The sequence below is a fragment of the Aythya marila genome (assembly GCF_965140915.1).
Source record: "Aythya marila genome assembly, chromosome: 3".
NCBI lineage: Eukaryota > Metazoa > Chordata > Aves > Anseriformes > Anatidae > Aythya > Aythya marila.
The window spans coordinates 12,865,082-12,880,036 of NC_139044.1; the positions used below are offsets into that span (position 1 = coordinate 12,865,082).

The 14,955-nt window shown below is 61.5% G+C and overlaps 1 protein-coding gene across 3 annotated transcripts; it reads right to left on the reverse strand.

Annotated features, from left to right (window-relative positions):
* Positions 1-2,660: 2,660 nt before the first annotated feature.
* SRF (serum response factor) lies at positions 2,661-13,422 on the reverse strand. Of its 3 annotated transcripts, none has more exons than XM_082757932.1 (8): positions 12,800-13,422; positions 11,674-11,940; positions 8,645-8,906; positions 8,169-8,339; positions 6,923-7,042; positions 6,076-6,267; positions 5,599-5,675; positions 2,661-3,751 (listed from the first exon to the last, which is right to left on the reverse strand). In XM_082757932.1, the coding sequence occupies exons 1-8, from the start codon at positions 13,331-13,333 to the stop codon at positions 3,746-3,748; spliced, it is 1,629 nt and encodes a 542-aa protein (XP_082614058.1). In that variant the 5' UTR covers positions 13,334-13,422; the 3' UTR covers positions 2,661-3,745. The 3 variants fall into 3 exon arrangements, with proteins under 3 accessions (XP_082614058.1, XP_082614057.1, XP_082614059.1); XM_082757931.1 differs by having other exon boundaries at positions 2,661-5,308; positions 12,800-13,421; XM_082757933.1 differs by lacking the exon at positions 8,169-8,339 and having other exon boundaries at positions 2,661-5,308; positions 12,800-13,418.
* Between the last annotated feature and the right edge of the window lie 1,533 nt (positions 13,423-14,955).

Sequence of the window (14,955 nt, forward strand, 5' to 3'; positions counted from 1 at the left end):
CCTTACAGCTTATTCTCCTTATTAACAATCGGACAGTTTATGAGCCTGAAATATGGGACCAAATTGAGGTCAAGGTGTGGGACTCTGCAACTAAAAATGACAAGGTTGCAGTGGGATTGCTCAGCACCTGGCGAGCAGTCTCTGAGGCCTTAAAGAGCCCTGTGGGGCCACAGTCAGACACGTGTGGTTTGCCAGACAGTGAGGGAGCTGCGGGCTCCTTTACTGACCCGACTGCTACGCCATGGGCCCCTCTGCTGCTACAGCCATCGAAGGCTTTTGCTGTTCCGCCCCCTGCTGACCTGGACGTGCCTTTGGACCCAGGGCTATTGGCCTTGAAAAGGAGATGGATATGCTTTTCTGTGATCTGGGAAGAACGGGATACATAAGGCCTGAAGACCGAGTTGCTTGACAACTTAAAGCGAGACATGTTGTTCAAAAGGAATGGAAAATGGAGACTGTTAAGTCATGGAACTTAAAGGATTGTTACCTTTCCTGATGGTACGTATTTATAGGCGTACTCGGGTTTAGTATGTAAAGCAATGTTCTGTATATTTAGAATGTTTGATGTTCGTGTGTGCGTGTTGGTGGAGCGTAGACTCCCCGCACACCCAGCGCTGTTTACTTGCCTTTTATACCTTTTAGAAATATTTGTTTTATAAATATTACAAAATTCAGATTGAGTTGAGACCTCATTTGTAACACTGGAGCAACTACATACATCTGGCCAACCACTTCTATCCTTAGTACTAATGAAACTGATGAGGCAATTTCCATGTTTTACCACAACCACCAGCAATTAATGCCAGCCATGCAATGGGCTGGATAACTCAGCACAGTGCTGCACCAGCCCACGTGGACCAGCCCCTGAAGCTGTGGCACCAATGGAGAACTGCAAATATTTGCCTTTCCCTGCCTGCCTCTTGGCTTCTCCTTTATTACGTGTAACCTCTGTTGAGCCTCTCTTTCCAGAAGCATGCAGCATGCAGGTGCTCCCGAAATCTTTCTGTATTCCCCATTAACTCCCAAGGCATTGCTAAAATTCAGGGGATCAAACTGGTGTTTAGTTAGATCGTGCTGTACCTTTACAAGTCCCTTCATCTCCTGTAGAAACACGGAATATTGGCCCTAATGAAGGGGAAACAGAGTCCCTAACTACCACAAAATGACAGGAAAGCTGATAGCAGGGACATGACTGTCGGTATTTGCCTCCAGTCTCGGCAGCCATCGTTTCATGCGTGTATGGCACCTGCAGCAGGGCCGTGTTTAATGGCACAAGCGTGAGGTGCTGCTAAGGCTCTGCTGTGGGAAACTCAGCCTGGCACCCAGCTGGTGACGTCCCATGGCCAAACCCGTCACCGGCGATAAGTGGCCGTGGCCAGACAGGGTGCAGGCATCTGGTTTGTGAGGCCAACACCTTTTTATGCACTGTTCACATCTTTGCTCTGGCGGCCTTGATACCACGCTTAGGCTTTCATCCTTTAAATGGAGGTTATGTCTGTGCTATCTCGCTTCACCTTAGGAACTTTACACACCGTGCGCAGCCCCGTGGCCAAGCAGCCGGGGTTGCTTGTGCTGACGTGGGTTTTGTGGTGCCAAGCCATGAGGCATGCCTGTGTAGGAGTGCTCACCAGGGGGCTGGCTGTGGTGTGACCTGTACCTCTCCTCTCGATAGCAAGAGACATTTCAGGTATGTTATGCTCCTAACCACCTTGTGTACTATCTTCTGTCCTGCTCTGCAGGGATCTGTTTGCTCTCCAAATCACACCGTGAGCAGTAGTACGGTCACAGGGCAGTCCCTCCACCACAGTGCTAAACTTTCCTTATATTATTCTAAAAGATTATACCTACTATATAGGGGCTGGCAGTTGTGTTATGAGCTGGGATGCTGTTGACCCAACAGCACTGATGATTGCAACAAGCCCTCCTCTCTTTGCTTTCTGTCCCACCTTTATCCACTTAATGATCCCTCATGCTCCCTGAGCTAGCTCCTAGAGGCCTACTGGCACCTGTCTGGTCCGCTTTGGCCTTTGGGTATCGCTGTATCTCCTCACAGCTGTTTGCAGCACAGAATTTAACAGTCTTGGTGCTGGGCCTTGTAGTGAGAAGAGTTAAGCTCCATCCCTAAAGCCGTCATGTGTCCAGAAGTCATGGATCTGGAAGAGGGGCAGGGAAACCACCTCATTTTTGGTCGAGAACTGGACCAGAAACCTGCCACTGTCAGGAGACGTTGTTCTGCTTGCAGCCTCTCAACTACTGCATTTAGAAGCACCGTTTCTTCTTTCTCCTAGCCCCAAGGCCTGGGGATGGACCTGCACACCCCAACCACCACATCTGGGTGCTCCGGGACTGCGAGACCAGTGACAAGGCCTCAGCCAGCACCACGCATCTGTGGCATCCCGTATCAGGTGTGCTGTCCCCCAAAGCCCACCCACCAGCTCTGGGACCCCCAGGGTGGAAGCTGGGCAGGTCTCACCTCGCAAGAGGTGAAGTAAAGAGACATTAGGAGGATTCCTCTCTCTGCCACATCACACCCAGACATCCCCCACCACCCAGGGTACACATATTGGTGCAGGAAGCTGCCTCTGGTCCCCACTCATTGACGCTGGGTTTCCCCTAAGATGCCCGCCCCCTCCTGCAAAGCACGGCCAAGACCCCAGATCTGTGCACAAAATGATAACATTTATTGAAAGAGTAATTTCTTTTTTTTTTTTTTTTTTAATACAAAAGAAAGCTCTGTACATAGTACTGTGATTACTTCCACATCCTTCCAGAAACACAACCCTGGAAACTGGAGGGGAAAAAAAAAATAATCCCACACACACTTATGCACACACACGCGCGCACACATGCACACACACACACGCGCACACACACACACAACCCTCAAACCAGTAAAATGAACTAAAAATGTCACCACACAATAAATGCCATTTCGTCCCTGATACACAAGTGTTCTTACAAGTCTGCACTTAAATTAAAATACACCATTAGCGTTTAACCAGCAGTTGCCTTTGGGGAACGAGGGAGGGGATGCAGCAAGATGCCCCGCAACGGCACTCCTGCCACCCCGGCCCCGCAGCCCTGCTCCACAGTGCCAGCACCAAGCAAAGCGGAGCAAAGCACGGCCCCGGCGATGTGCTTGGGACGAGGGTAACGCGAGCCCCAAGCCCACCTTTCTCTCCCTGGGTGAACTCCTAGCTACCCAGCCTTTTTTTGGAGGCAGCACCGAGCGGCTTTCGTACAGCTTCTGGTGCGGCGCTCCCGGCCGCTCTGGGAGCTCTCAGCACAGGGGGATGTGGAAGGAATCCGTCCACACCTGTGCACCGAGGAGCAGCACAAGATAGGGCTGTGGAGAGGGAAAGTAGAGCCCAGGGCATCAGCTAGGAATTCAAGAGGTGCCACAAGCAGGGAGAGCAGCCACTGCTGGTCACTCGCCCCCCGGAGAGCACTGGGGATGTCCCTTTGCTGCTCCGCACCGACAGCGGTGACGGAACAGCCAGCGGCCCAGGACCAGAGGTGGAAGTGGCCACCAGAAAAACCCAGCCCACCTCTGGCCCCCGGGCACACCGCAAGCCCCTGCGCCCCCTCCTAGAGGCCAGCCGCTGCTTCACTTGCCTCCTCCTGCCCCTTAAACCCGAAGTTATGGGTACGGAGTCCTCAGTGCAGGGAAGTAGGAAACAACCGTCTGGCTCGGGTCAGCTCAGTCCCTGGCACGTGCTGGCGGGCAGAGAGCGCAGCTTAAACGCTAATGCTGAGGGAACATGTCCAAGGTTACAATACAAACTCAAAAAGCAAGGCCCCCTTCCTGCCTCCATGCCCACCCACCCCTCTCCCATCCCCCTGGTACAAACCCCATGAAAACTGTACAGGAGCCAAACTTTTATTCCTTAAAGAATTACATAAATACTGAGTTTAACACTTAGAAAAATAAAGTCATTTTCTTTTTTTTTTTTTCTTTTTTTTTTCTTTTTTCTTTTTTTTTCCCCAAGGCTTCGTCTTTAACTTAAAAAAAAAATTACAGTAGCTGCTCCTTCCCCTAAGGGTTCAGCAGCAGCTTCTTACTTGCTCGCTCTCCCTCCAGGGACAGGGCTAGGTAGCAGAGCCATTCACAGCAACTCCCATGCAGGACCAAGCATGCTCCAGCCCTTTTTTTTTTATTTTATTTTTTTTTAATTTTTTCCCCCTGGCCCTGCTGAGGCTCCTCCACAGCCCAGGACAGCCCGCAGGGCACCCTGGTGCTCCGGGAAGAGCCTGCCACCTGCCCAGCAGCTCGGTGCCCCGCGGGCTCTTCCCTTTGCCCCTCGAGTTGCTTCTCCGCCTCGCGTCAGACACAGAAATTTAGAAAGCAGCGGCTGGAGCTGCAGAGGGACGCGGGAATGATCCAGCCACGTCCCCCTCTTGGGCGTACGGAGTCCGCAAGCAGTGCAAGGGCTGAGATGGGAGCGCGGGGCCGGGCTGGCCGCAGAGCAGCGTCGAGCTCCTGGGCACCCACCGAGCATTTTGGCTGCCGGGGGCAGGCTGCAGAGCCGCCGGGCAGCCCGATGAGGAGGCACTGAGGGCAGAGGGCTTTGCTGTAGTGCATACGAGAAGGATGGGGCCACGTGCCCGGCCCAACCAGAGATGCACGTCCAAGCTGGCCACTCGCTCCCCTGCGGAGCTGCCGCGGCCAGGACCCGTCCCCCCCACAAAGGCACATTGCTGAGGCCAGCACGGCTCCGCTCCGGCTCCCGGGGGACAGCTCCGGGCCCCACGCAGAGCAAAAAAAAAAAAAAAAAAAAAAAACAAAAAAAAAACCCTCCTCAGCCAAGGCAACCCCGGAGCGCCCAGAAGGATCCAGGGCCTCCGGCTGGGCACGGCCCCCAGTATTTATTTACAGCACGGAGCGCAGCCTCCCCTCGAGAGAGACAGTTTCTTTGGCTGGCGAGAGACAAGCACAGCTATCGCAGCATCCCGACGCCCCCCCAAGCCCTGCGTGGCCCCCGGCACAGCTCCTTCCCCAGGTGGGTCCTGCAGCCCCAGGCGCATGCCTGTGTGTGTGTGTGGGTGGGTGTGGGTGGGTGGGTGCGTGTGTGTGTGCATGTGTGGATGAAGGAAACGTGAGAAAAAGGCAACAATAAATAACTGGTGCAGTCTGTACGAGAACGAATGGCTGCCAGCCCCCAGCAGCGGCACGACAAGCCAGGGACGGCGCAAGGCCAGCAGCAGGGGCCTCTCAGTCACTCTTGGCGCTGTGCGAGGTGTCCAAGTTGACCACCTGCAGCTCCGTCAGGCTGCTGCCGCTGCTGCTCTGCTGCCCGATGACAGCCATCTAGAGAGAAAAGGGAGGAGCAAGCACTGGGGGACAGCATGCCCTCAGACCAGGCGTGCCAGCAGCCAGGGTGGCAGTGTCCCTTCTAGGCGCCTGCCCAAGGAGAGCAAAGACCTCCTGTACCCATGAGTAGGGGGCACCGACAGCTTCCCCAGCTCTCCGAGACCCAAGGACCTGCCCTACCCGAGCACCCAGGTCCCCAAAGGACCAGTATCGGGGGCAGCACTGCCCCACGGGGGAATTGAGGACATCACCCCCAGCCGCAACCCCAAGCACCACTCTGCACCTACCTGGTGAAGCTGCACGGCCGAGACCGGGATCTGAACAGTGCCTGAAGGGGCTGTCAGGAACACCTGGGGGACACCACCTGCCACAGAGAGAGGGAAGGACACAAATTACATCATTTTCCAAAAGCTGGGCGTTCAGCACAAACCCCCAGCCCAAGCCTGCACGCATGGCTTCGCACTGCTTTGTCCCCTCCCTGTGCACCTGGGGGTCCTCTCCAGTCTCCTAGCTCCCCCTGTTGCCTATGAAATCATTAAGGTTGGAAAACATTCCCACCCTCCCCACACCAGCAACCCTTTCCCCTAGGAGTTCAAGGAATCCCGTGCATAGAACAGATATGGACCAAAAAAAGAATACACCGAGCAGCATCCTTGCCAGCAGGGCTTCCTACAGGCACCACGACTGCTCAGGAAAGAGCCCTCGGGAACAAACAGCAAAAACACAGCAGGAGAAGGTAGCACGGACGCGGGGAGCTGCCTTACCCTGATCCTGGACCTGGCTGTGGGACACCTGCATGGCCGAGGGCGCCTGCGAGAAGGCGTTGAGGACCGCGAGGCCGCCGTCCGCCAGGCCGGAGGTGGGGGCGTACATCACGGCGTGCGGGCTGGGGTACATCATGTGGCCGCCCACCGTGGTTGGCACGGACGATGTCATGATGGTCGCCGGGAGGGTCACTGGCCCCGGGAGGAGATAGAGGGGAGCGTGAGGCCCTGCTCAGCGTCCCTCCCGCACCCAGGCTCATGGAAATCCCCGTCCCGCTCCCCCCAAGCTCTGCGGGAGGAACCCCAGGAAACTGGGGAGCTCGTTGGGAGGGTGAAAGGGTGGAGGCCTGGTGGCTGAATATCCCAGGACTGAGTCTGACCTGGGCTATGGGTGTTGTGGGGAAGCTGAGCAAGCTGCTGAACTGGGTTCAGCCTGCATCCAGGCACCCAAAATCAGTTTATTTTTGGACAACAGAGGTGTCCTCTGCGCATACATAAAGTAACAACTACAAATGAGCATGTGCCCTGTGCAAGGGGCAGTGCTGGCTCAGCAAGAAAGCCCCTGAGAACTGGGAAGAGGCTGGGAACTTGTTCCCAGCTCCGTGCTGCAGGAAAGAGCAGGTAACGTATGTGGAGCAGCTCTGAAATCCCCCTTGAGGTGCTCTGTGCACCTGCCAGAGGTAGCACGGCACTGGGGCTGGTCACAGGGGGAAATCCACCTGGGAAACTGTCAGAAAGGGTGGGACAGAGTTGGACTGAGTGATCCCAGGCTTCCTGCAGCTCTGCTGGTGCGGGCTGGTACCAGCGGTGGTTAAGGAGCGCGTGGTTAGCCTAAGGTCCCCATTACCTGTTCCGCTGGAAGAGGTCTGGGTAAGGTCAGTGCTGCTGTCACTGGAGGGAGACGTTTGCTGCGGTGCCTGGTGCACCTGGATTGCTTGGACAGGGACCTGCTGAGCCATGGTACCACCTGGGGAGAGAAGGGAGCCCTTCAGCCCGAGCATTTATCCCCCTCTGGCCGCACGGAGCTCCTCAGCGTGGCTCAGCACCGCCCTGGGGAAGGCTCTTCCCTAGCACACAGGGACCAAGGAGGCATGAGCTGGCCTGTGGGGCTCTGGAGAGAAAAGGAAATGCCAGAGCAGCTTCTGTCCGGTGTCCAGGCCCAGTTCATGGATGCCTGAGGCCCTCGTTTCCATTCCTGGCTCCACCAGGACCCAGCGCAGAAGATGCTGGGAGGAGAGGGCCCCAGCACTGCCCACACCCAGCCAGCCCTGCGAGGACGGGCTCGCAGCACCGAGCAGAGCACGGAGAGCCCAAAACACTCAGGCTTTCACCTTCTGGAGCACTCAGGGCACAGCCACCTCACCCAGCTCCACGGACACCACAGTGCCCTACACGAGGACAGCCACAGCCACCAGGACACAAGCAGCATATCCCAAAGCCTCAGGGGCTCGGCGCACTCGCTGCACGGCTCCACCAACACAGAAAGCTCCCCTCAGGCTCAGCTCCGATCTCCAGAGGTAAGAGCAAGGGATGCCAGAGCAGGAACCACAGCCAGGCCAGTGGGGCATCTCCCCACACACCACACCAGACACAGCCCCGTCATCCTCCCGGCTCCTCCACACCACGAGGCAAATCCAGGCTCCTTGCACAGGAGCCACAACAAGTCCAGGAGAGCACGCAGACCACCAGATTTAGTGATTTGGACACAAGCAGGCAGGACACAAGCAATACTCTCTCACGTGCTGCTCTGAACCCCCTGCCCGGGGCATGCCCAGCCCTAGCGCAGCACCCAGGGATTCCTGCCGAGGACGCTGCCTACCAGACAGCACCGCAACACCTCCACCTCCTCCACACTGCCTCCTACACCACCTCTGCGCTAAGCTTCAGTCACCAACTGCAAATCCAGGCACAAAAGCACGGAAAGCTGCTCAGAGCCAGACACCAGCACTCAAAACCTGAGTTTTGGAAAAAAAACCTCTGTCCCTGGAGCCACAGCCGGGATCGCCCTGCACCTCAGGGGTCAGCACCGGGACCCCCGCAGGAGCCTGCATCCCCCCCAACCTGAAGCAAGCGGAGGAGAAGCGAGTGCTGACCTGTCAGCGACACGATCTGCCCTCCAGCTCTGGCAGGGAAGCGGAAGACTGTCTGCTGTGCCTGCTGCAGCTGTCCAGCCGTACCCGGGCCCTGCTGGCTGGGGAGAGCCAGGGAGTGCGGCTGTAACTGAGTGAGAGGAATGGTAGGGGTCCCCGGAGAAAGGGAAGCACCTGCCAAAAGGAGGGAGAAAGAAAAGCTTCCGTCACCACCAGCTCTTTTCGCTCCCTCCGGGCTCCTTGGTGCTGCCCCGGGGGCCCCCGCTCGGCTCCCTGCCACCCTTCCCAGCAGCAGGGCCAGCTGGCAGCACCCTACATCTCAAGCAAAGCACCCCGATCGGGGTCACCCTACAGCAGCAGCAACTGCCGCCTCCACCTGCCTCTAGGTCTCCTACGAGGGCAGCAAGACGCTCCGAGCACGGAGACGGACGGACAGAAGGACAGACAGACAGGGTGCTCAGCCCCCGAACGCCACTGACCTGACATGAGGGTGAAGCCGGTGGGTATCTGCATGAGGCCCCCCGACGTCACGGCGCTGGCTCCAGTCGTCTTCAGCACGGTCCCGTTGGCGCTGGTGACGGCGCTGGGGCTGATGCTGGCCGACACGGGCGCCAGGTAATTCGTGATGGGGAAGGAGGGGCCGCTGCTGGCCTGCATGGAGGTGGAGGTGGTGGGGGCCGTCTGGATGGTGGACGTCGTCCCCGGCAGGTTGGTGACGGTGAAAGCCGGCTTCAGCGCGTCCTGTGGACGGAGAGACAGGGATGGGTCAGCGCCACGGTCTCCGCAGCCACAACGCAGGATCCTGGGTGTCCCGGTCACCTCCCCGGGGTGGTCACACCTTGCCTGGTGTGCCCCCTGCATGCAGACCCCCCGTGGGGACAGCCGGGGGCACGGCTGGGAAGGGTTAAGGTGGGCACGCTCCCAGCCCTCCCACGGCACGGCGCAGCGCGGCACGGCACGGTGGGCCCAGCTCTCCCACGTGCTGCGCCTTGTTCCCCAAGCTTGTCAGGCTGCCAGCAGCCAGGAATTCACAGCTCGGCGAACAGCTAAAAAAGGGAAGGCAGCCCATTTTAGACAAGGGGGGAGCCAATCCCGGGCACTCAGCCCTGCCCCAGGGCCCGGGGAGGGAGGAGAGCAAAGCCCCCTCCGCCTTGGCACCGTGCTCCAAATTAGCAGGGGCACGTGATAACGGCGCTGCCACTTTCCATGAGCTCAACCACAAACTCCTGCCGTGCCGCATGGGACGCGGCAGCCACGGGCACCCTCCCCATGTGGCCGAGGGGGCCACGCATGGCCCGTTCCCAGCTGGGGTCCCCTCGTCATCCCCACGCGCAGCCCCGAGGGTGCACGGCCCCGGGGTGCAGCCCAGCCCTTAGCATCCTGCTAGGGACTGGGAGAGGCATCCCAGGAGATGCACAGCGGGGTCACTGGGACGGCTTTAAAAGCACAAGGGCAAATTTTGGGATGATGAGAGGAGCAAAGGAGCCAGGCAGGCACGCTCTGACCACGCACACCCCATCTCTGCCCTGCTGCAGGTCGCTCTGATCTCCGCTGCATTGCTGTCAGGCTGCAGGAATAGCTCCCAGCAGAGAGGGAGCTGGGACAGAATTTGGGATTGGGACACCCGCTGCCTTCTCCCTGCCCCTCTAGGATGCTCACAAGCCCCTGGGCACCTCGGCTCACCCCAGCACCCTGCAAAGCCCAGCCTGCGTGCGTGGGGACAGCGTTCAGCAGCAGCCAAGCCCCGGGCCACCCTCAGCATGTGTCACCCAAGGGCCTGAAGGACTCTGGACGAGCCCAGGGACAGCCCTGCAGGTCCCCACCTTCATGTCCATTCCCACCACGAGCTCCACGTTGCAGAGCGATGCCTGCACGGCCCAGCATGGCCCAGCCCCACCAGCCAGCATCGTTACGGGGACACCAAAGGCCAGCTGGCTTTGGTGGCACGTGGGAGATGCCGTGCTGGTCACCAGCACCTGCTCCACGCTCCAGCTTTTCCCCCCTGCTCCGAAACAGATCACCCCATCAGTGCCACCCCGCTGCACCTACCCCAAAGGGTGCCACAGCTGCTGCCCCAGAGGCAGAGCATCCCCCTGTCCCCGCTGGGCTTGGCACAGCAGGGGGACCTCGCAGAGCTGCTGCTGGCAGCAGGGTGAAGGAACACCCCGTGTCTGCTGCTGCAGCCCACTGCCAGCAGCTCTCACCCCGGACACCCAGCAGAAGGCGCAAGGCTCCTTCAGGCCCCACAGCAAGTGCTGCGGGTGGCCACGAGGCAGCCCACACGAAGCACCACCTCTTGCAAGCGCTGGGACCGAGTTCGCAGGGCGCCGAGCGGGGCTTGCACCAGAAAGCGGGCAGGAGACCTCTGCAAGAGCAACCACAGGGCGAGCGCGCGCTTCCTCCGGGGCCACCCGGCGCTGCTTCCAGCGGAAATCTCAATGGATGCTGGAGTCCCTGCCTGCGGGACTTTATTTTTTTTTTCTGTCTTTCCCTCCAGGAGAAGCCCCGAGTGCTTCCCAACAGAGGCTGCATGAGGGAGGGAGCGCTGCTGGCCTCTCTCGCCCGCTGGCAGAGCTCACGCGAGGCATTGAGGGCACCCAGGGGAGGCTCAGCAACCTGGGGCAACCCACACCAGGGTCTCCACCTCTGCTTACAGGTATCGATCCCACTCCCTGATATTTATGGGGCTCAGCAGCGAGGCCCCTCTGCCTGCACCCCTCTGCCTGGTGCGGCAAGCGGGCACGCGGCGGCACCCACCAGCACGCAGGGCACCCTGCTTCTGGGGGCTCTCCGACAGCACGGGGGTCCCAAGCACCCTCTCTGGGGTCTGCCTGCTTCGTGTTTTGGGGCATCCAGACAGCCAGGAGGCTACTGGCACAGCAAGCCCACTGCCCATCCCACCAGCAGAGCCACAGGAGCTCACAGCACCCCATAACACCCCGCAAAGCCCCCAGCTCCGTGCCCCATCCCTCCGCGCATCCAAGCACCACGGACACGGAGCCAGCTTTCACACCCTAACCCCAAGGAGCTGGGGATGCGGGGGCTGCCCCATCCCGGGGACCTTTTCCCTGTCCCCGGGGCAGGCACCTTCCAGCAGCAGCACCCGCAGAGGCCGGCGCCTGCAGGGCCGCCGGGCAGGGCGCAGAAACGGTCGGTCCGGCCAAATGTTTCCATTCCCCACGTCCTCTCCCTGCCCCCTTCCAAAACAGCACCAAAGCAAGAGACAGCTGCAGCTTATAAGGAATGTGAGGGGCCCTGCCAGGGACTCTGGCGAGGGAAACCAGGCCTTATAAGGCCATGGAGGCAGAATCAAATTTTTATCAATGAGTGCAAGCGCATGGAGACGCCCGGGGAGAGATAACAGCGCCGAGAGCCGCCCCGGGGGGCGAGCGGGGCTGGTGGGGAGCCCTGAAACAAGGGCCAGGACCCCTGCCGCCACCCTGCTGGCCCCGAGGAGGAGGAAACCCCAAAGAGGAGGCAGCCCCGAGGGGCCAGGTCCCCGTTTTACCTTGGTCTCCCCGCTGCTGTCCGACTCGGACACCTGGTAGGTGAGGTCGGTCTCCTCGAAGCCCGTGGCGCTCATGCGCTGGTCGGTGGTGGGGTCGGAGCGCGGGGGCGAGTCGGGGGAGTTGAGGCAGGTCTGGATCAGCGCCTTGCCCGTCTCGCTGGTGATCATGGGCTGCAGCTTGCGCGTGGCGAAGGTGTACACATGGCCCGTCTCGCTGGCCACCAGCAGCAGCACCTGCGTGCCCGTCAGCGTGGACAGCTCGTAGGCCTGCAGCAGGGGGGGGACAATGGGGTCAGGCACACACACACACGTGTGTAGGGCCACCTCGCTGCCGGCCTCCCCACCCCACAAAGAAAACAGCACAGGAGGGACTGTGGCTGCTGCAGCCAGCTCAGGGTCTCCTTATGGGGTTGAGGGCAGCCTCTGGTAGGGCTTGCAGGAGACTTTTAGGGGGTCGAGGCCAGCCTCTGGCTGGTCTTAAAGAAGGCCCTTATGGGGTTGAGGACAGCCTCCAGCCCATTTCACTGAAGACCCCCAGAAGGTCGAGGCCAGCCTCATAAAGACCCTTAGGGGGTTGAGGCCAGCCTCTAGCCAGTCCCACAGAAGACCCCCAGAGGGTTGAGGCCAGCCTCTGGCTGGTCTTACAGAAGACCCCTAAAGGATAGAGGCCAGCCTCTGGCCAAGCTTGCAGGAGACCCCTGGGGGGTCGAGGGCAGCCTCTGGCCGGCCTCATAAAGACCCTTAGGGGGCCGAGGTCAGCCTCCAGCCGATCTCACAGAAGACCCTTAGAGGGTGGAGGCCGGCCTCCAGCTGCCCCCATAGAAGACCCCCAGAGGGTGGAGGCCAGCTGCTGGGTGACCTCACAGAAGACCCCCAGGGGGTGGAGGCCGGCCTCCAGCCACCCTCCCCACAGCCCCCCACGCCCGGCGAGGCCCCGCAGAGCCTCCCCCCCCCCGGCTCTAACCCGGGGCAGCCCATCCCGGGCCGGGGGCTCCCCGTTTCCCACTTTCTCCCCCCGGGCCGTGCGCATCCGGCCCCGGGGGCGGGCGGGGGAGGCCGAGCCTGCAGCACCCCCGTTGTTTCCGGCCTCCCTCCCTCCCTCCCTCCCTGCCGGTGCCCTCTCCACCTTCTTCATGATGCCGGTCTTCCTCTTGCTGAAGGTGGTGTAGCGCCGCAGCTTGTTGTCGATGAACTCCATCTTGATCTTCACCCGGCCCCGCGTCTTCTTGCCGGGCTTGGCTCCGCTCACGGCCCCTCCACCTCCACCTCCTCCTCCGGCAGCCGCTCCTCCTCCTCCTCCTCCAGCTCCGTACCCGGCTCCCACCGCCGCCGCCGCCGCTCCGGGGCCCAGCACCGGCCCCGCTCCTCCTCCTCCTCCTCCTCCTCCCGCAGCCTCCGCCAGGCCCCGCTTGATGCCTCTCCGCTCCCCGCCGCCCAGCTCCTCGTCCTCCGCCGACTCCGAGTCGCCCTCGCTGCCGCTGTACAGCGCCTCCCGCTCCAGCCGCCCGCCCGCCGGCCCCACCGCCGCCGCTCCTCCGCCACCTCCTCCGCCACCCCCGTTGGCCCCGCGGGGCCCCGCCGAGCGCCGAGCCAAGGCGGCAGCAGCAGCAGCGGCGGCAGCAGCGGCCCCGTTGCCGGCCGCGGCCTGGCTCGGTAACATGGCGGCGGCCAGCGCGGGTCGGGCCGGGCTGGGCTGGGCTCAGGCCGGCCCCGCCATGGCCATGGCCCCGCCGCCGCCGCCGCCCGCTCGCCCGCTGCCGCCGCCGCCGCCGCCCCCGCCCCGCCGCGCCGCCCCCATAGAAAAGCGCGGCAAGTCTTGCCTTATATGGGCACGCCGCTCCTTATATGGGGCGAGCGGGCGCCCCGCCGCCGGCCGCCGCCTCATTGGGCGGCGGGGGGTGAGGAGCCGCCGGCCGATTGGTGGAGAGGAGGAGAGAGGGGAGAGAGGGGAGAGGGGTGATTTGCATAGCGCGCGCGCGCGCTGGCGTCAGCGCGGCGGGGCGGGGGAGAGGCTTAAAGGGGCCGCGCGGCGCGGGGCGGCGTGGACGGGGCGGAACGGACGGGAGGAGGAGAGGCCGCGGGGGGGGACAGGACCCCCGAGGAACCCCCCAAAAACCTCCCCAGGGCGCTTGCAGGCCTCTGTCCGCCCTCATATCCGGGCGTTATCCATCAAGCTGCCCACACCAGTCCCCCCAAAGCACCCCCAAACCTCCCCCCATACCCCCCAAAGCACCCCCTAAATCCCCCAAACCTCCCCCTAAACCCCCCAGACCTCCCCCCCAGCCTCCACCCCACCACAGCACAGCCCCCCCGCCCTCCCCAGCAGCAGTAGAGGCCGGGCACCTCTGCCCCAGCCTCCCCTCCCCCGCTGTAGGGGCTGGGGGTGAGCCTCGCCAGCCCCCCGGCCTCCACTCGGGGCCAGGAGGAGCGGGGGAGGCTCAGGGAGGCCGCATGAGCAGGACACGCGGTGCCCCTGCTGTGGGTCTCCATGTGGGGTAGGAGGCCACCGCTACCTTGGTGTCCCCATGAGGGCAGAGCGGAGGCCCAGCAGCCTCCATGCAGGACGGCCTCTGTGGGTGCTCAAGGAGAGGGATGGGGCCGGCCTCGGGGCTGTAGGGTCCCCCCAGGAGGGAAGCAGGGCCTCCACGGGGGGCAAAACCCCCATAGGAAGGATGAGCCACAGCTGCGAGGAGCCCTCTCCCCTCCACACGCCCCATCCCCACCGCCACCAGCCCCGTTCCTGCCCCCCGAGCACCCCGCAGCCCCCATCCCTGGGGGGACAGGCGCTCGCCACCAGCCCTCGTGGCCTCCTGGAGCAGAAACAAACCCCTCCCCGGTGTCCCCCCCCAGCGCCGTGCCCCTGCAGTGAGCACACATGCCATTTATAGCTGCCGGCGGGGCGCTGCCACTCACATGCCTCCCATCACATGCCCTGGCCACCCTTCCCCGGGGGGCCGAGCACCCGGCCACACCTGGCGCAGGTGACCCCAAGATGAGCCAGGGCCAAAACCCATCAAAAATCCACTCACCAGTTGAGAAACAGGACCAAAAAGCAGGACTGGGTGATAACAAAGCTGCAGCACACACCTAGGAGACAGGAGCACCTCTGAGGCAGCCTAAAAAAAATCCCATAAAGCCTTGGTTTGAGCTTAAATGCAGCTCCCGGGCCAGCTCCCTGGGCGGGGGCGCCCAGGTGAGGCTGCTTACACCAATTTGCTCCCATGACTTCCCCCAGGGCAGAGATAAAAGCAGGGTGAGAGGGAAATGCTCCTGCCTGCTGCT

What these genes read in the sequence shown, in the direction of transcription:
- SRF (XM_082757931.1), bottom strand. Translation starts at nt 13,333, where the DNA reads ATGTTACCGAGCCAGGCCGCGGCCGGCAACGGGGCCGCTGCTGCCGCC. An exon ending in GACCTCTTCCAGCGGAACAG is followed by an intron (nt 6,268 to 6,922) that starts GTAATGGGGACC and finishes TCCCGGGGCCAG; the next exon opens with TGACCCTCCCGGCGACCATC. An exon ending in CGGCCGTGCAGCTTCACCAG is followed by an intron (nt 5,309 to 5,598) that starts GTAGGTGCAGAG and finishes TTTTCTCTCTAG; the next exon opens with ATGGCTGTCATCGGGCAGCA.